General features: G+C 40.1%; 1 protein-coding gene across 7 annotated transcripts in view; it reads left to right on the forward strand.

Annotated features, from left to right (window-relative positions):
- SMARCA2 (SWI/SNF related, matrix associated, actin dependent regulator of chromatin, subfamily a, member 2) overlaps positions 1-21,830 on the forward strand; it is a 604,189-nt gene that overhangs the window by 431,713 nt on the left and 150,646 nt on the right. For 4 of the 7 annotated variants that reach the window (XM_033925235.1, XM_033925226.1, XM_033925254.1 and 1 more), the window contains 2 exons: positions 7,866-7,943; positions 19,103-19,321. In XM_033925235.1, the coding sequence (XP_033781126.1) occupies positions 7,866-7,943; positions 19,103-19,321 (297 nt within the window). Of the gene's footprint in view, positions 1-7,865; positions 7,944-19,077; positions 19,322-21,830 lie in introns of those variants that run through there. The other 3 variants (XM_033925262.1, XM_033925270.1, XM_033925277.1) reach the window with 2 other exon arrangements.

The raw sequence follows: 21,830 nt of genomic DNA on the forward strand, positions 1-21,830 counted from the left end.
GATGTATCTGTTGATGTCATAAGCACCCTCCATATTTAGGATGTTAGGTACCATTGACTCATGTTTGAGTCCTAGTGACTGATGAATTATTTATTTTATTTATTTAAACATTTTTTAGCCCGCTACATCCATAGTTCTGAATGGGTTACATAACAACATTCATAATAACTAATGTCAAACAAATAGTCAACATACAATTAAAACATACTAAAATGTACACTTTTTCTTGTATTTACTATGCAGTATACTGTATGTGTGTGTAGCAAATTCCACCATACTGTAGATTGACAAATTCTTGTTGATCTTACCACATTCAATGACAGAATTTCAAGTTTCATCCGATTCGCAGAGCACAAAGTTATGAAACAGCAAATTCAAGATGACAGGACCTTTATCATTCAGTACTTTGAAAATCAAGCACAAAGTTTTGAATTCAATACGCAGAACAACGGGAAGCAAGTGTAAGCTGTATAAAATTAGTGCTATATGCTCATATCTTGGAGCTCGAACTATAAGTTGTGCTGCAGCATTTTGTGCAAGTTGTAAAGCATGTAACATATACTTAGACAGGCCAAGATATAATGAATTAAAGTAGCCAAGTAATGGTCAATTACAAGGGTACTGTGTTTAAAAAGAAATGGAATCTGAGCCAACAAAGCCTTTAATAGATAGTATGGATATAATAGTACAAATAGTTCTTTTTCCATCTCCCATGGTGTATAATTTTCTGTCTTTAATACTCGATCACTAATATGTCATAATAAGCAAACTAAATTATTGAAACAGATATTGGGAGGTCTAAGCTTACCCCCCTTTCCCAGTTCTCAATAAAATAGTCCAGCTTTACTTTTGTTTTTTTACCCTTTCAACAAACATAGCCAGTTCTTTGTTTGATATGACGGTCTTTACATAGTACCCAAGGAGGAACATGTTAAACATGTGGAGGGGTATAATCGAAAGGGACGTCTAAGTCCATTTACGTCCATCTCACAAGTCGTCCAAAGTTAAAAGAGCCCAAGACACATTTTCGAAAGAGACGTCTAAGTCCGTTTACGTCCATCTCACAAGTCATCCAAAGTTAAAAGAGCCCAAGACACATTTTCGAAAGAGATGTCTAACTTTTTTTTACTTTCGAAAATTGTCTAATTATACGTCCTGCCGATCTGATCGTCCAAGCCGCTAAATCGTCCATCTTTATACCACATTTCCGTCCAACTTTCCATCCAAGTCCAAAACGCCTAGAACAAACCCTGTTGGACGTGGGAGGTTTCTGCAAAGTGATAGATTGAACACCCAGACATGCCACCTAAATAGTGGGGTACCTTACAGGGCACTGCTGTGAACTTCACAAAAAGGGTGCCATGGCTTCTCCTCCCTACAGCTCCCTTATAGGTCACGGTGAGCCCCCCAAACCACCTGCAGAATCCCCTAGACCAGGGGTAGGGAACTCCGGTCCTCGAGAGCCGTATTCCAGTCGGGTTTTCAGGATTTCCCCAATGAATATGCATGAGATCTATTTGCATGCACTGCTTTCAATCCATATTCATTGGGGAAATCCTGAAAACCCGACTGGAATACGGCTCTCGAGGACCGGAGTTCCCTATCCCTGCCCTAGACCCACTTATCTACCACCCCAATAGCCCTTATGGCTGCAGGAGCCACTTATATGCCAGTAAAAAAGGGTTTTGGGGTGTATAGGGCAGTGCACATGTTTAAGTATCAATGCAGTGATTACAGGGGCTTATGGGCATGGGTCCTCTTCTCTATGGATCCCTAACCCACCCCTAAGATGATTTAAGCTACCTTTGGGCTGGACGACTAGGCTTTCCTATGCCAGGCGGCCAGATGATGATGGTCTGGAGGCTGAAATTTAAAGTTGTGAATAAAATTTTTATGGGGTGAGTGGGGTTGGTGATCACTGGGTTAGTGTGTGGGGGTCTGTGTTATGTTTGAAGTGCTTATCTGATGAGTTTAAGTGGGTTTTTGTGACTTAGACCATGTTTTACATGGTCTAAATCACAACGTCCAAGTTCCGTCTAAGCTCTGTTGTAAAACTTTCAGTTTTACATGATGTACGATTAAGTCTAAGCCAGCCCACGTCCCGCCCAACTCCCGCCCTCGACATGCCTCCTGAAACGCCCCGTTTAGCTTTGGACATTGAGCGGCACTATGAAGGCCTAGGCTGTTTAAAAATGCATCCAAAATCTGTTTTTATTATCGGCACTTGAATGTTTTTGAGAAATGTTCGTACAAGGGCCGACTTAGGCTGGTTTTTGGACGTTTTTCTCTTTCGATTATGAGCCCCATAGCCATTTAGAAAAAGGGTCATACAAAAGAGGTAAATTCTGCCAAGTAGTGAGAATGGAAAGGGGGGTCCAAACTGCTAGGTACTGACATTTGCTGGAGTAAATATGCAATATTACAGTGATATAAATGCCTGGGATCAGCAGGAAGTTGAATATCTAAGAATGTTAATGCATCTGATGCTTATTGTAGGATATTGTAAGCTTATCTGCTTCTCAGGAAGTTCTTGTCTATGACAATGGTGCTAAAACTTAATTTAATTTAAAGCTTGAGAAGTCTCCAATTCCTTCAGCCATTCCAGTAACACAAGAAGAGACTAGAATGGATTGGCAAGTTGTGCCAACAAATCATCAGCACAAGCTGAATTTTAAACTCACGTTTTCTAATAAGTAGTAGATTTAAGACAAACCAGAGAAAATATTTCTTCACGCAACGTGTAATTTTGTTATGTCCCTTCCAGATTCCATACTCTAGGTGTTCAATCCTTTCTCACAATCGAAGAGTTGCAGAAATCCAAACACTTTTCAAAGCATATGCTTCTCCCACCTTAGAGAGTGTGTTAGAGCCCCCTACAGTTTTCAGTTTCTGCAAGCAACCCATGCAGAAGTCTCAATCTGCTCTGCATCATTTTCTTATTTTTTTCGCTTAAAGTTTTGTTTTTTCTGGTAGCTTCAGTGCCGTGGAGACCCCATTCGGTGTCCTCTGCCTTAGGAAAGGATGCAGTCCTGCAGAGCCGGACTGCTGCTTCACAAAGAAACTTCAGTGGATCTGTGGAGCCAGCCTGCTTGTGCCACCTTTCTCAGACTCGGGGTCCATTCCCCTGGGAGTTTACTTGCCCTCTGACCAGGGCTGTGGAGTCGGTAGATAAATGTTCCGACTCCGACTCCTCAGTTTTTTGTACTTCAGACTCCGACTCCAACTCCAGGTACCCGAAATTTCCTCCGACTCCTCGACTCCGACTTCGACTCCACAGCACTGGTTAATTTTCAGATCGTTAAAATGGAATGTCAAGTTGAGAGAAATGAGCATTTTCGACACCACCTTCTTTTTGCTTTTAATCAAGGTTCTAAGGCCGCAGAAGCTGCTCGCAACATTTGTGCTGTGTATATAGTAGGTGCTATAGCTGAAAGAATCGCTCGTGATTGGTATTCCAAGTTCAAAAATGGAGTCGGTAGATAAATGTTCCGACTCCGACTCCTCAATTTTTTGTACTTCTGACTCCGACTCCAGGTACCCGAAATTTCCTCCGACTCAGACTCCACAGCCCTGCCTCTGACCCTATCAGGGGTTTAAGCATAGGCGGTATGCATTCTGAGTAAACTATCCTTTCAGGTTTAGGGTGTAGGCTACGTTCTCCGCCCCCCCCCCCTCCCTCCGGTCACGTGGAGAGTTTCTGTGGGGGCGGAGGTTACAGTCTATGTCCGTCCAACTGGCAGTCCAAAGATTTTCAAGTTTGGTCATTTGGAGCAGTTTCTGAGGTGGAAAATCTGTTTCTTCCCTTCAGCTGCAGTGTAACAGAGTTGGCTGGTAGGCATTTCACAGACTGTAAGTACACCTCCATTATTTCCTATGGAAGCTTTGAAGGTGGTCTGTGGAACACTGTAAAACTCATTTTCAGTTTCTGAGGGTAGGGCTCAAGTCCCCAAACTCCAAATCACTATTTTTTATTTGTAGATTTTATTTATTTTTGGTGTCAATTCACTGGCGGTGGCCATCTTGGATTTTAATCTATCTTTTTTTATCAAAGCTTGATTTCTGTCTAAAAATCCCTCGATTTTGTTGCAAATTGATTGGGATGGACTCTTCAGCCCCTAATCTGTTGTCTGCATGTATGGATTGTGCTAAATTGGCGCCAGAACAGCGTTTGTGTACTGCATGCAGCAGCATGCTGGGGGAGGGGCAGGAGCTTTGGGCTTCATCTCCTATGGGTCCTCCAGGGTTGAGGAGCTGGCCTGGGTTCATGTTTTTGGCTAAAAGTCTTTCCCACTGGCCACTTTAAACACTGGCTTCAAATGCCTGCATTCCAAGTCGGGATTCTTTTGGCATGGTGCAGGCAACTCAGCTGGACTCAGCAGTGACCATGGGGTATGCATTTTCCCTGGATTTCCTTCAGCTCTTTTGGAGAGTGTGCATTTTTTGCCCCTGCTCATTTGACACAGCCAGCGGGTGCGTCTCATTCTTCCTGGTTGGTCACCCCAGTGGCGGAGGATCCTGTGTGGGAACCATCTCCTCAGGCTATGACTGATCTCGATTGTGTTAGTTGCCACATGGATATTATGCCTATCCTGTCTCCTGACAGTGTCTCTTATGGATGCTGCTGCTGCTACCCCTGTAGGGACTTGTCAGTGTGATATCTTTTTCATTACACAAATGTATTTCTACGCTTTTTCATTTTGTTTCGGTAAGTTAATGTTCGTCTATGTGTTTGACTGTCTGTTTTAATAATTATAATTTGTTTTTAATGTATGCCTTTCTACTCTTTGTTTTTATATATTATGTAAAACCGCTTTGAATTTTGATAAGGCGGTATATCAAATTTTTAAATAAACCTGAAACCTTGGAGTGTCCAGATTTGGGTGAGAACCCCACCATCCACAGACTTTTTAGATCTGTCTCTGTCCACCATTTCATGCTGTTGCCCTGAAAGGGTTTAAATTGGACTCAGCCTTCTATTTCTCCGTGTTTAGTCACAGACTGTTCTAATGTGCTGTCCACCTTTTTCCATCCTACCCGCAGCTTTTTGGTATGGTGATGGGCCAGTAGGATTCCAGGTAGTTTTTCGAAATCTAAAGCTATGGCTACACTTTCTCCATTGGCTCCTGCTGATCAAGACCCTCCCTAGTGGTAAGGGGTGTACTGTTTAATGACTCCAAGATCACAGCATGCTCATTATCTTGATAAGAAAGTCACTTCATGATAAATAGTCATAATTTCTTATACATTAGTTGTCAATTTACATATGTGATAGAACTCTGCTCAGAGACATGAAGGTATTATGTTCCGCCTCACCACCCAATCATTGCAGTGTTCAATATGAATTTACTCCAGGTGTAAGTCCTCATTAACTGTTATGTTGCTAGCTACTGCAGCTATGCTTAGCCTTTTATAAAAGTTATAAAATGTTGAAAATTTTTTTAACTTAACTTAGAAAAGTAGCTGGTTCCGACGTGCCACATTTCGGTCCTGCGTCAGGGAACCAACAAACAAATTACAGTTAAACTGGAGGTGAAAGCTCACTAATGATAGAATGCGGTTTGCTGAAGCCGTCCAAAACTGATTTCTTCTTAAGAAACCAGTTTTGGACGGCTTCAGTAAGCCGCATTCTATCATTAGTGAGCTTTCACCTCACTAATGATAGAATGCCAGTTTTATAGTACTTTTCGTCCCTCACACAGTTTTCGTCAGGGATCCTTGAGCTGTTCCACCCAAAGATATTCCCAAGGATACCGACCCATTACCATACTTCCAATTCAAGACTTCCTCAGGTATCCAGATCCTGTGCCACTGCTATCCCTAAAAAAAAAAAAAAAGCAAAAAACGCCCCAGTGACGCCAAAAGTCAGGTGGGGCTCCCTCTCTGTTTTACCAGGAGTGACCTTGCATATCCTCGGATCAGTAGGTGCTGGACATCGTTCGGGAGGGGCACCAGATGGTCTTTTACCTGCCTCCGGATTGTTTCTGGACTGTCCGGCAGGTCGGCCGGAACAGGAGTCAAAGCTCTGCTCTATCCTTCACTGTCTCTTGGACATCCAAGCAATAGAGCCTGTTCCGGAAAACAAATTGGGCTTAGGCAGATACTCATAATACTTCATCGTGGCATGGTCAGACTCGGAGGACTAGAGACCCCTTCTGGCTCTCAAGTCAGTCAATCGCTTCTTGCAGATTCTTCCTGTCTGAATAGAAAACATGCGCAAAGTCATAGATGCTGTTTCTCCAGGGGTGTTTCTGGCATCCTTGGACCTAAAGGAGGCATACCTCCATATTCCAATCTACCTGGAGCATCGCAGGTTTCTGCATTTTCATATTCTGCGACCACATTTCTAGTTTGCAGCTCTGCTCTTTGGGCAGTTTTTATGTCTTTGGTCTTCCTTCAGCTGGGTATCCAGCCTGCAGCATTGACTTTTTTTTTTTTCAATCACAGTATCAATCGACCCTCGGAGGAATAATTGATTCCTTTAATCTCATATTGGTGAGTTTTCCTTTGATGTTGAAGCCTTCTAGCAATTTCAAGAGATGTTCTCAGTGCAACAGGGCCATATCAGTCACTGATCCATATAATTGGTGTCTTCGTCTTGAGCACTGAGTAGATTCTTGTAATCACTGTTCAAAGTTAAAAAAAGCTTTTTGAAGACTCGAAGTCTACAGCAAGAGAAACTTTTTGGACCCCAAGATCCATCAAAGATGTCCTCTATAGTTTTTTGGGACCTCAGTGTTGTAGATTCCACTCTCATGACACTCTCCAGATTATATCAGAAAATCCCAGAGTTTGAAAAGACCTGTAGAAATTATATAATTCTGTCACTGCTGATAGAGGCTGGCCCTCAAATTCTTTATATGGTATCCAAACTGGGATGCCCAGATGCCAATTATTGATGCTAGCACTCATTAAAATTTTCACACGCATCTGATGGTGCTATTCTATACATGAGGGTGCCTAACTCATAGCACTTACCCCCAATAGGGGCATAGGCATGTCGGGGACCTTCCAAAAACTTACACAAGTACTTGGGCATCAGTATTTATATTAGGTTTCAGCAAGCATAAGTCTGGCGCCCAGGGTTAGGCACAGGAGTCAGTGCTACCTGCTATTCTATAAAGTGCATGCAGCCTTTACAGAATAGCAGTTTCTTGTCCACCATTTTTTATCATTGTTTATAGAATCCCCCACCCCACCAGTGAGCCCAGGAACTTTCTGTGATTCCACTGGCATGATCCAAAACAATCCACCCCAAGTCTTACCCTTAACTGAATTCATACTCTACTAGAGTCGCAAGACAGGTAGCAGTAGGTCCTACCTCTGAATTTTACTCCTACCAAGAAGGGGAACTCCAGAACCTGGTAAGGATTAATGTTCAGTTCTTAAAATAAATGAATAGAGAAAACCCTTATTTTCAGTTTGATACCATAAAATGTGAGATTACAAATACAGGAATGATTACTTTCGAAAGCTTAGTCAAGATGTTGTATGCAAAAGAAATAAATAGGAAAATTGGTATAGATTAAATAGTGTTAATAACTACACAGGGATTGAGGGGATGGAAGTATTTTATTTGCTTGTTGCATGCTTGCTTTATTCATGCTCACTCATTTATTTGTGTAGAGGTGATAAAGGGAAGAGTGGGGTGAGTTTCTTCAGCTGTAAAATAAAGTTCCATTTATGTTTTCATATTTCATTTGGATGTTGAACCAATTGGGAATTTTTTTGAGTGCTGAGTTGAAACTTGAGTATATATTAGTAACCTTTTTGAGAAAACTACTTGTCAGCAATCTAATGTCCTGGTGGGTTTAGACTTGCCAGCAATTGTTTCTCTTTGTTCATCAACTCTTAATCTATACCACTAGGAAGAAGATGAAGTTCCTGATGATGAGACTCTGAATCAGATGATTGCACGAAATGAAGAGGAATTTGACTTATTTATGGTAAGGAAACAAACAGTACTTTTAAAAAGCCTGAAAATATTTGACTAAACCGCAGTATCGATAAGAGCAAGCTGAAGCAGCTGCATGCATTTCCATAGTGTGGTACTGCTTTCAATGTGAAACTGAGGTATGAAATGATTGCTCAGTTTAAATAAACTCTAAGTTATTGTGCAGTGCTGAAAAATGAAAATCACTGATTCTGTTGCAAGCTAATCAAGGCTGAAATAAAATGGGCAAATGATTAAGAACATAAGCAGTGCCTCCGCCAGGTCAGACCATAGGTCCATCCTGCCCAGCAGTCCGCTCCCGCGGCGGCCCAAACAGGGGGCCCTTTTCAAGAGCTTCTGGTGGTTAGTGACAGTAGTGAACTGAACCATAGGGAGATCAATTGAGTGCCCTATACCAGGATTTAAAGTCATGAGCCTTGATGTTTTCCCCTAGTTCCCTAATATCTGGGTGATTAAAACACATTTCTTTGGTAAGTATATGTTTGATGATAATAATGGGGTACAGAGTTGTGATTCAGTACTGAATGTTTGGTATATAGTTGTCTATTAATTCTAGATTGTGAATGTTTTTATTATTACCCACTTAGATAATAAGTGGGTTATAAATGAAAAATAAATAAATATAAAATTAATTTATCCACTAAATTACACTTCCTTTAAAGAGATCCCTACATGGTGATTTTAGTTCATTAAAATTAAATAAATTAAGTTTCAAGTTTACATTTATTAAGAAATTTTATATACAACTTTTAGGAAAACCTTCAAGGTGGTTTACAATAAATAAATAATATAAAACTAAGGGCTCCTTTTACAAAGGTGCGCTAGTGTTTTTAGCGCATGCAGGAAATTACCACGCGTTACGCTTCTAGAACTAACGCCAGATCAATGCTGGCGTTAAGGTCTAGCGCACGCTATTCCGCGCGTTAAAGCCCTAGCGCACCTTAGTAAAAGGAGCCCTAAATTTAAAATGTATTTGGCAAATTTTAAACTGAATCTGTTTTCAACAATATATAATTATATAATTCAATTATAATAGTTTCAAAAAGATTTGGGGGCCATTGATTGCATATTCTAATGATTAGACACCTTGGACACCTTTTTATTACATAGGACTATATTTAATGTGGGGATGGGGAGGTATGTTATGTGATTTAATGGGTTTATTCCTGATGAATGGGATGGGTGGGGGAGGGGTCTTTTTTATATGCATTTGCCAATAATTGTTAGAATGTCAAGTGATTTGTACGAATTATCTGATTGAATATTGTACACTTGTTGCAAGAGTTAAAACTGAATAAAGAATTTAAAAACAAAACAAAACAATAGCATCCCTACCAGAATGGAAATAGTTTCCATTATTTAAAATAGGCTTTCTTGAATTTATTTATTTTATTTTTATAAGATTTACAAGCATTATCTCTTATACAGAAAGAATGGAAATAGTCATCAAAAAAAATTTTTTTTAAGGGAACCAACAGAACCAACTAAAATATCGACTTATCCTTCTAAAGTCCACAATAATAGGATCCAAGGAAATGAAAAAAGCAGATTATTCTATAAAGAAAAAACTTAGGGCTCCTTTTATTAAGCTGCAATAGTGGTTTTAGCGCGCGCTAAATTGCCACGTTGCTGGCGTTATTTCTAGCTGCGTAGCTCATGTTTAGCGCATGCTAAATTCCTGTGTGCGATAAAAACACTATCGCAGCTTAGTAAAAGAAGCCCTTAATATAAGAAAACAGGGTTGACTGAAATACTGAGAGAGAGACCTAATTTACAACTGAGATCTAAGTATTTCTTCCCTCAGCACATTATGAGGATAAGAAAGCTGTCAATTGTGTTCCAAAAAAACATATTTTACAGAATGAAAATTAACTAAACATTTACATGGGTATTTTAGGAAAAAATTCCCACCAATTGAAGTGACTTCTATTTTCAAGAGTAAAAATTGTTTTCTACGTTTCTGAGTTTCACGAGAAATATCAGGAAATATTTGTATCCGGAAACCTAGGAATTCTTTTTGTTAGGTTTTGAAGAATAACTTCAAAATCCATATTTTGTCCATCATTAATGCTACTGAAGCCACCAAAGTAGAAGGTTGACCTATTTCTCTGTCAGGATACCTTCAGAATATCAGATACTGTACATTTAATTTTAATTCATCTTGACGTTGGTCTTTGATTGTTTTGGTTGTTGAGACTTAGTCGGTAGGTAATAATAAACTTGTACAAAGGGAGGAACTGATTCTTCTGTTATCCCCCAAATTTCAAAAAGATATTTCTTTAACATTTCCCTAGGTGATACGGTGTATACCTTCAGGAAGTTTATGAAATGCAGATTATTGCGAGAGTTATTCTCTAATATTTCAGTTTTTCTTCTTAGGTACAAATTATTTCTAATCAATACATCTTGAACACGATAAATCTCTATCAGATCTTTATCCAACTTATCAGTTTGAGATTTAACAGAGCTCATTTCTTGTTTTAATTCCCCTATTTCCTCCTTTTGTTCATTTACTTTAACCTCCAAAACATTAATTTGAGGAATTAAAGATTTTCCAAGGTTTACCATTAAATCCCAGAGGGGGAATCAAGTGTCACTTCAGGTGGCTTAGGTATAGTAAAAGATTGTAAATGAGTAGTATTTACTTGCCCACCACCAAATTCCACAGCTTGCTGATCTCCTGCTTGAGGTTGGTCAACTCCCTCCATTGACAATTTAACAGGTTTCTCCAGACTCTCCTTTAATAATGGAGAGACCAAATCCATACTCACCATACTAGAACTCTCAGCCTCATGGGAAAGAGACACATCTTCCTTTGTCATGGCTCGACCCCACGGTGAGCTGGAACACTGAGTCTGTGGAGGTGGAGCTCTAAGGTCGGGGCTCAAAGTTGTATCCAGCCCATGGAGATCTGCACCGACTCTGCTTGTTACCGGTGGCTCCTGCAGGCGAGACTCCAACATCAGCGGGTCACTCTGTAAGCATCTCAGGAACTCGTCAATAGTGCCAAGTGGAGGGGCACTAGAGCACTGCGAGGCTCCAGCAGCACTTCTGCCTCTTCTCTTCGGAATAGCAGGTAATCAGCGCCACACGAACGCCAGAACACAGTCAGACAGACGAGGGAAATTGCTATCTTAACTGACCAAGTCCCAAGGCATCTTTTCAGGTTCAGTCGGCCGCGGCCATCTTGGATCACACAAAGCCGGCTTTCTTGAATTTAGATATACATTTTGCTCCACCACCTCAATCAAGAGACTCTTCCATGCATTCACCACTCTTTCCATAAAAAATGATTTTCTTATGTTACTTCTCATGCAAAGTTATGCCACATAGGTAAGTTAGTATCTATATCGTATCTCCTCTCTCTCACTTTTCCTCCAAAGTGTGCGTATTGAGATATTTGTCTGTCCCCATATACTTTATGATGAAGGCCATCAACCAGTTTAGTATCCTTCCTTTGGACCAACTCCATCCTGTTTTAAAGGTGCAGTCTCCAGAATTGTACACAATATTCTAAATGAGGTCTCACCAGAGTCTTATAGAAACATGATGGCAGATAAAAGCCAAATGGCCCATCTAGTCTACCCATCTGCAGTAACCATTATCTTTTTCTCTCTCTGAGACCCACGTGCCTATCCCACTCCTTCTTGAATTCAGCCACAGTCTTTGTCTCCACCAGTTCTTCTGGGAGACTGTTCCATACATCTACCACCCTTTCTGTAAAAAAGTATATCCTTTGATTACTCCGATGCCTATCGCCTCTTAACTTCATCCTATGCCCTCTCATTCCAGAGCTTCCTTTCAATTGAAAGAGACTCAACTCATGTGCATTTACGCCACATAAGTATTTAAATGTCTCTCAAGAAAAATATAGAGAATAACACTCAAAAAATTCAATAATTAAATAATATATATTACTCGCCAGAGATGGGCTGTGGTCCCACTATAAACATCTAATGCAAAAAAAGGCGGAGAAAAAGCCTCAAATTTTTATAAATATTCAGCAGTCACACATCAGTAATGATTTAAAGCTGCTTAATTTCATATTATTGGCATAAAAAACTCCACCACCACAAAAATGTAATTATCAGTAGGGTACTACACCCATCACTGTGCACAAGGAAAAACAAAATGGGAACCATGGTCTGAAATCGCCGTCGCTGGAAACGTCTGACCAGACTGATGAAACACCACGGTGGCTACCAGATGAAAAGTCCAGAACCCATTCCCAAATCCATGCAACAAGTGCCTTGTTTCGCCTCTCAAAGGCTTCCTCAGGCAATACAATTCTGTTGGAAACTCTGCCACTCTCCCGTGCACGCTGGCACAAGAACAACCCGCTGCTTAAAAAGAGCCACAGGATCCATTTCCAGGAGCACTTCCAGTTCGTGACGTCACAACAGCTGTCGATCATCCGTAAAGTCGCCACCCATTCTACCCGCTGATTCAGCCCTTTAGGCCATAGGGTGTCAAGGAAAAAAATCCAGCGCTGTTCATGCTGGTACAAAAGTCGCTTCACATTCCCCCTCCGCAAGGTAACAGGGATGTGCTCCAAAACAAAACACACAAAATCATCAAAATTGTGCCGTTCTATAACACAATGGTGGGTGAGAATGTCAATTTCTTTTTTATGAGCTATGTTGGACTGGTGTTCAAACAGCCGAGTCTTAAAACATCTAGATGTGTGGCTGATGTAAGATAACCCACAGGGGCATGTCATCCCATATACCACTCCTATGGTTTCACAAGATGTCAGAGAGCGTAATTTAACAGCTCTTCTGCTTGGGACCTGTGCCATGATGCCCTCCTGCATAACATCACAGGCATCATATGTTATGCAAGGCTGATGTCTAGTCTATATGTGAGGAGGGAGAGGGTGTGTCATTTTCGCTGTGGAAGATGTGTGGCCTGTGAGTGTTTCTAGCGCGCGCAAACCCTGCGCTAAACGAAAAATACTAACGTAAGCTCTATGGAGGCGTTAGTGTTTAGCGCTTGTGGCATTGTAGCGCGCGCTAAAACCGCTAAAGTACCTTAGTAAAAGGAGCCCTGTGTGTCTAAATTCAAATCAAGCCTAAAAACTTTCCTGTTCCAAGACACATTCATTATTTGAAGTATGTTTTCAACCCATGATTAATTCTGTCAGCATTGTTTCTTTTCCTCCAGGCCCTTTGCTGCACCCTTTGCCTCTTCATGTGCCTTTTCTATCCTTTTGATTTGTCCTTCCTCCATTTAAAATTTAGATGATGTATCCCTTTACTACTTTTCCTTTTGTATCCATCTTTACCTTTTAGTGTGTCTTTTTGTTTGTCTCCCTCTTTATTTTATGTTATGACCTTTGAAGCATTTGTACAAATGTGTTTCATTTTATGTAAACCGCCTAGGTACTTAGGCGGTTTACATAAAATGAAACACATTTGTACAAATTTGAACTAGAACCTAGAGCAGAGTTACTAGAGGCTCTGGACTTTGATCCTCCAAAAGAGCTCTTGAAGCTCTTACATACACTCCTCAAAGAAGCTCTTTTTAAGAACTGGGAGGTTCCTCTTTCAATTCTATCTGTTCCTAGAAAAATTGACTCACTTTACAGGATTGTCTTGTCCTGGATTTGATAAACCACAGTTATCTCATCAATCATTCCTAGTTGAGTCCACTCTTAAAAAGTCATCCAGTTCCAGGGTCTATGCTACCACACCACCAGGAAGGCCTTACGATGGACAAATTTGATAGATGTCTGTTTCAGAACTCAATGCTTACCAGTAGAGTTCTTAATGACAACTTCTATATGACCTTCTATTTTAAACAACTCATTAAGAAGTTGCTAGATTTTAAACAGTACCTTCCATCTGACAAACTTGCGGAATTTCAAGATATAGTACTCCCCCCAAATTTGCGGGGGTTAGGTTACAGGAACCCCCATGAATTTTGAAAAACTGCGAATATGGTTTTTAGACAGGGGAGACAGGAGAGGGCAGCTGGAGAGGCAGGAGAGGGCAGCCTGAGCACCGGAGAGTGAAGGAAATCACTCGCTGTATGCTCTGACCGCCTCTTCCTGTACTAAAGTCGGGCCTCACCAATCAGGAGCTGCTTTGACATGCAGCTCTTGATTGGTAAGGCCCGACTTTAGTACATGAAAAGGCGGTTGGAGCATAAAGCGAGTGATTTCCTTCACTCGGCGGCGCTCCGGCTGCCCTCTCCTGCCCGGTCATTCTCGGTCGAAAAATACTGTGAATGACTGGGACTGTGAACCGCCAACTGCAAATTTGCGGGGGAGCACTGTTTTACTCAAAATCTGCTCCAAACACAAAAGTTTATGGCAAAGGTCATCTTTCAATGCCTTTGATGTTACTTCAAGAGCTTCAGCTATGACTATTGCAGTGAGACGTCTCGCATGGCTCCGTGTCTCTGACATGGACATTAATGTGCAAGATCGACTAGCAAACATTCCCTACCTTGGAGAAGAGCTATTTGGCGATAAAATTGAAGGTGCCACACAGAGACTTACCAGATACAAGCAGAACTGGTCTGCATTGACGGGCTCTAAAGCTCAGGCTCCTAAGACCACTCGAAGGCTCTCCACCTATGCCTAAAAGAGGCGTTATCCAGCTACTTCATCTACCTCCAAGCCTCTGCCTCAGAAGAGGCAAAGATCACAGAAATCTCAGAAACCTCAGCCTTCATCTTCCCAAAAACCAACTCAATCTTTTTGACGTGCTTCTAAAGAGCATAACCAATATTCCCGCATCTCAGCCACCTCCTCAGCCCATCGGAGGGTGACGTCTATCATATCATCATCATTGGACTCTAATTACCATAGACACCTGGGTTTTTACCATAATTTGGCAGGGTTACTCTCTTCATTTCACAGCAATACCACCAAACAACCTGCCAAGAGAATCCTCTTTCACATCGAAACAGATGTCCCTTCTTCAGCACCATAGAAGTAGTACCTCCTTCCTAGAAAAATCAAGGATTCTACTCCAGGTATTTCCTAATTCCAAAGAAGACAGAAGGTCTTTGTCCCATACTCGACCTCCGAGCCCTCAAGAAATATATTGTCAAAGAAAAGTTCTGCATACTATCTCTGGGAACGTTATATCCACTTCTAGAAAGAAACGATTGGTTGTGCTCTCTAAACCTCAAGAAGGCTTCACACATATCTCAATACATCCTGAGTACAGAAAGTTTCTTTGGTTTGATGTGGTTCATCAACATTTTTAATACAAAGTTCTGCATTCGGCCTTGCTTCATCACCAAGAGTGTTCACAAAATGCTAGTGGTCATAGCAGCGACCAGGTATTCCCCTATTTGGACGATTGGTTATTAAAAACTGCCTCACCACAGCTAATGTTTTCAGCAACACAACACACAGTAGCTTTCCTACAGCTCCTGGGATTCAAAATCAATTTTCCAAAATCTCATCTTCACTCCACTCAGGTCTTGGAGTTCATAAGAGCCAAACTCAACATCATTTTTCTAAAAGCTCTCCTGCCTCAACAAAGAAAAGACATTTTACTTCACCTTTGCGGTCATGTATCCAATCTACAAACCATTTCACCAAGACAAATGATGCAATTCATGGGTCATATAGCATCCACAGTTCAGATGACTCCCTTTGCTCATCTTCACTTCAGATCAGCTCAGTGGACTCTAGCTTCTTAATGGTCCCGGGCAATGGATTCCTTATCAGAGTGGATCAATGTCACCTCACCTCTTCGTCAATCTCTCCAGTGGTAGCTGGACTCGACTAACTTTTCCAGAGGCTTGCTTTTTCACATACCTCCTCTTCAGAAAGTGTGAATGGCAGATACGTCCATGTATGCCTGGGGAGCTCACCTGGACAGTCTCAAAACTCAATGTGATCTTAGGAGAGGACCCTTTACATCAACCTGCTAGAACTCTGAGCGATCCACAATGCAGTCAAAACATTTCAGGACCATTTCTCCAACCAAGTTCTCCTGATACACACAATCAGGTAGCAATGTATTACATCAACTAACAGGGGGAACAGGATCTCTTCCTCTGGGTCAGGAAGCTGAACACATTTGGAATTGGGCAATTTCTCGTTATTAAACATAAAAAGAAATATTTGAATTTGAAATTATAGCAACAAAGAAAATAATGGTTTGTTAAGCAGCTATATTCCAATAATTGCCTTCTGTATTTTCATAAACTTACAGAAACATATCCCTCATTGAAGCATAAAGAAACGCAATGGTCATTATTAGTGTGTCATCTTTCAAAATTGACAATTTCTTCTTCTCTATCTAAAGATGATATATGTCTTGAAAAATGATGTACCTTACTTAATCTTTATTCAAGGTAAAGCTGTTTCCACTTTATATAAACAACTACGTGATTATCATTATGCTCAATCTAAATGGTCACAAAAACTTAATATTGCATTAACACACTCAGAATGGAATGTTTTCTGGTCTAGAACCAATAGACCTCTTCTTTCAGTTGGATTATCTCAGTTGTTATACTTTCTGATATGGAATGCTATATATGGACACCACAGAGAATGATGAAAGCTAAACTACTTGAAGATGATAAATGCTGGCATTGCTCTAATTTTTCTGGTACCTTGAGCCACATGCTATTTGACTGTGTGAAAGTTTGCCCATTCTGGAATGATATTTGACTTACTATAAGACTATTTCTAATTGTTCCAGAGAAATATCATTTTGACATCATTATTCTATGCTCTTTGAAATCCTTATTTTGAAAACAGTATTTGTAAACTGAAATTGATAGATATGTTGATTTCAGTTGTTATTCAACATGTCCTACACAACTGGAAATCCGCTAAGCTTCTGGACTACACCTTCTGCTGGAACTCTGTTTGCCTATACAAACGCTGCAAGCAACATGGCATAGAAAAACGCTCCCACCTTTCTATTGTTGCTCAGCATTCCTTATGGTCTCCCATTCACTTCTACTTGAACAATACCCATATGGTTTCATAATTTTATTTCAGGATTTCTGTCTGATGTTTCCACAGGCCTGTTAACATTTTTTATCTTTTTATTTGTACATTGATGCTTTCCTGATTGTAGACTTAGAATGTGTTATCACTTCTACCTTTATTGAAAATTCAATAAACAAATTGAACAAAAAAGAAAATGAGGCCCTTACTTAGATAAAATTGCATCCCACTCATAGGCTAATTTTTTAAACTGTATATGCTTTACAATCTTTGTGTCCCCATTCATGGCCTTGTTAATTTTAATCCATACCTTTTTTTTATGTCTTATCTGTGCATGTTGATTAGATTGTATGTGCCAATGAGCAGGGATTTTCACTTATGTGTTTCTATGCAGCACTGCAAAGATCTAGAAATGTTATATAAATGATTACTACTAAAGGGCTATTATGAAATTGTATGAGTATATAATTTGTAAAAAGACACACAAAAGGTGTGTTTCTACTTTTACTTGAATTGCGTATAAACATTTCCAGGAACATAGTTTGGGCAAAACTTGGGTGATATGCAATGTGTGTACATATTATTTTATATTTTGTGCATATTACTTTACCAACATATATTCCAACCTCTTAAATACCTTTGTAATTATAAGCTACATGCTCATGTTTATTTATGCAAGCATGGACCATTCATGGAGGGTTTTGTATACAAACCACACTCTTAAAATCTATGTAAGAGTGTGATTTGGATATAAAACATTCCACGAATTTATGATGGTTCATTTTTGCATAAATATGTATAAGCATGTAGCCTGTAATTACAAAAGTATTTAAGTGGTTGTGATTGGTTCTGGTAGTCATATTTTCTGCTCTTGTCAGAGCCCTTAACTTGAATCATTAGAGCTGACTATGATGTAGAACAAATATATAAGTACATTCAGAGCAGGCATAAATTTGTCCTAGAGAATTTTTGTGCTACTGGGGATAGTTCTGGGTGCCATTTTACAAACCTGCATATCTAAATTATGTAGTGAGGCCCCAATTTTCTGTTTTCTTTTGGCGGCTGAAACAGAATTAAAGAAAATTACTCTTTCAAGCCCTCATTTCGGACTGTGGTTGAAACACTTTTTTTTAGTTTAAACAGTTTTTATTGGTCAATAGAAAACAGCAAGCAAGAACATAAAATTACTCTAACTCTGCATCATTTTATGATTTTAACCTTCCCCTCTTCCCCTTTCCTTCTCTCGTATCAGAGACTGATATGGCCTTTACTCTTAAGGCTTCCACACTATAACCCAGAGATCTCAAAGTCCCTCCTTGAGGGCCGCAATCCAGTCGGGTTTTCAGGATTTCCCCAATGAATATGCAGTGAAAGAAGTGCATGCACATAGATCTCATGCATATTCATTGGGAAAATACTGAAAACCTGACTGGATTGCGGCCCTCAAGGAGGGACTTTGAGACCCCTGCTATAACCTGATTGTAAAGTTAAATATGAGAAAAATGTCTTTTCATGGCTCTGAGCTGGTGCAAAAACAGATGGGAAATTTAATTGGTTTGCGAGCATAATTTGTTCCCAAAAACATGCTTGTAATCCAAAACACTCGTATCAAAGCGAATTTCCCCATAAGAAATAATGGAAACTCCACAACCCAAAAACTTTAATACAAAATACTGTATGTACTTGTATTGCAAGACCTTGCTTGTTTAGAACAGTCACCACACTCATGCAGTGTCAGAGAGAGAGAGAAGAACCATCAGCTCAGTTGTGATGATGTGATGTGTGTATACTGTATGTACTTGTATTGCAAGACCTTGCTTGTATATCAAGCTAAAATTTAATAATGTTTTGCTTGTCTTGCAAAGCACTTGCATACCAAGTTACTTGCAATCCAAGGTTTTACTGTATATGTATTCCTTAGGTAGATTTTTGCACCCTCTTCGCCCCCCCACAAGTCACAACCAAGGCATGCCTCCTGGAAAGTTCTGCTTCTCCATATAAATATAGGTTTCCTGAAACCACCATTTCCACGAGCATGCATTCTAAATGTGTAAGTGCTACTATTTAATATGTAGAAGTACTTATAAAATCAAGGCTAGTATATATTCTACTGATAAATTGGATCAGGATAAGGTGATAAATGAACTGCTATAAAATTTTAAATGAAGCGATGACTATAAATATATATCCATTCATTCAGACCACTCTCTTCCTTGCTTGCTCAGCGAATGGATATGGATCGACGCAGAGAAGATGCCAGGAACCCAAAGCGCAGGCCTCGTTTATTGGAAGAGGATGATCTGCCATCCTGGATTATCAAAGATGACGCGGAAGTTGAAAGACTCACTTGTGAAGATGAGGAAGAGAAAATATTTGGGCGAGGGTCACGCCAACGCAGGGATGTGGATTATAGTGACACCCTTACAGAGAAGCAGTGGCTAAGGGTATGGGTAATTGTTTTTTTATTTGTTTATTTTAACTCTGTTTTTGGTTAGGCATGTGGTCATATTGTTTTGAAGTTTCAATAGCATATGCTTAATATAATTAATCAGCTAATGACAATTATTTTTATTTGATTTAATCATTTTGTATTTTTTAGAAATATGATTTTAGTGAAATTTGTTTTGAATTACAGGCACAATATTGCATGCCAAATAGTTCATATTGATTCAGGTAATATACGAATGCCTGCTTGAATTGCTTTGGTTTTTTTTATAAGCAGATAAGTACTTAAGCATCACCACACTGGGACAGACCAAAGGTCCATCAAGCCCAGTATCCTGTTTCCAACAGTAGCCAATCACAAGTATCTGATATGATTCCAAGAGAGTAAAATAGATTTCATACTGCTTATCCCAGGAATAAGCAGTGGATTTTCCCAAATCAATCTTAATAGTGGTTTATGGGCTTGTCTTCTAGGAACACTACTAATACTAAGCATTTCTAGAGTGCTACAAGGCATATGCAGCAATATACAATGGTCATTAAAACATGTAAAATATGGTGCCTACTTGAAGAGCTTACAACCTAAGTAAAGTCAAACTTTTTTATACCCTGCTGTGCTAACTGCTTTTACCACATTATCTGGCAAAGAATTCAAGAGCTTCTTTGCAACACTTAAGTGAAGAAAAAAAATTTTCAGATTAGTTTTAAGTGTACTACTTAGTAGTTTCATTGCATGCAGCCAGTCTTGTATTTTTGGAAAGAGTAAACAAGCGATTCACATCTGCCTGCTCCACTCCACTCATGATTTTATAGACTTCTGTCATATCTCCCTTCAGTCCTCTCTTCTTCAAACTGAAGAGCCCTAGAGTCTATGCTCTTTTTCATAAAAAGTCAGCCAATCCCCTTTAACATTTTGGTTGCTCTTCTCTGAACCTTATAATTCTGCTATATTTTTTAAAAAAATGCAATGACTAGACTTGCACATACTATTTGAGATGTACCATGGCAAAATACAAATGGAATGCAATAATCTCTCTTTGTTATCCATTCTTTTCCTAATAATTCCTAGTATCCTATTTTCTTTCTTAGCCCCTGCTGCACACTGAGCAGAAGATTTAAACATATCATCGATGATGACATTTACAGAGATCATTTTCCTGAGTGGTGACTCCTAATGTGAAACCTTACATCATATATCTATAGTTAGAGTTCCTTTTCCCTACAAGCATCACTTTGCACTTACTCATATTAAAAGGATAATTCATAAAGCAGCATTAGGGCCATAAGTCGCATTATTTGGCCCTTAACCCTACTTCAACAGCTCTAATGTCCTTGACAAAAATTACTGCAGCAATATTCACTGCCGCGACTTAAGTGGAAGTGAGATATAAAACATGGTACAGCGTTTGTGCTATAAGACTTAAGAAAAGACTAGAAGATCTGAATATATATAGCTAGAGGAAAGAAGAGAGAGAGGAGATATAATATAGATAGTTAAGTATTTGAAAGGTATTTACAAACAAGCCTCTTCCAGAAATGTGGAGGCTAGGCCCCTGCCTGGCTATTCTGGATGAATTCACCTCTTGATGTAGGGAGTGGCTCCTCCTGGTTGTTTAGCATGAATCCTTCCCTAAGAATGTGACTCTACTTGACTGTTCAGCGTAATTCCCTCTCTGTATGTTGGGCATAGCTCCTCCTGCCTGTTTGGCATGGCTCAATGTCTGGATGTAGAATGTGGCTCCATGTGCCTATTCAGTATGGCTTCATCTTTGGATGTAGAACGCATCTCTAACTGCCTGTTCAGCGCAGCTCCAGTTCCCAGAGAACGTGGCTCCAGCTGCCTTCTTGGCATGACACCCTCTCTGGATGTAGACTGTGGCTCCAGCTGCCTGTTTGGCGTGGTTCCACCTCTGGATGTAGAGCACCGCTCCCTGTGGATGTTGAGCTCTGCTCCATCACTGGATGTAGAATGTAGATCCATTTGGCAGTGGCCGATTGTTGTGCCTTGCTCCATTGCTATATGCTGTGCTGTTCCATCACTTGAGACCATGTGCAGCTCCATTATAAAGCATAGCTTGGATGCTGGCTGTCAAGTGCAGTCCTGTTTCGGACTGTCATGCACAGACACAACTCCTTGTCTGACTTTTGGGCACAATTAATTGCCTTTCTTTGCTGTCAAGTGTATATCCTGGGTGCAGCTCCAATCCTAAGGGGGTGTGCGTATCTTCTTCCCTGATGTCCACCTAGGCTTTATGACTTTATACTGTGACCACTTCGCTGATTGTCCAGCTTTTCTTGTTGTAAACCGCCTCGAACTTTCATGGCTTTGGCGGTATATAAGAATAAAATTATTATTATTATTATTTGCATCATAGAGTGTGCTTCCTTTTCTCCTCTGGATGCTCTAGCTGCTCAGGTTTGGTTTGAACTTTGGCAAGCTTGTCCTAGCAGTTTAGTTCTTTGCATTGAGTGGAACAGGTCTCGCACTTTGGAGGCCAGTGCACTGTT

Source organism: Geotrypetes seraphini, chromosome 1, assembly GCF_902459505.1.
Source record: "Geotrypetes seraphini chromosome 1, aGeoSer1.1, whole genome shotgun sequence".
Classification (NCBI taxonomy): Eukaryota; Metazoa; Chordata; class Amphibia; order Gymnophiona; family Dermophiidae; genus Geotrypetes; species Geotrypetes seraphini.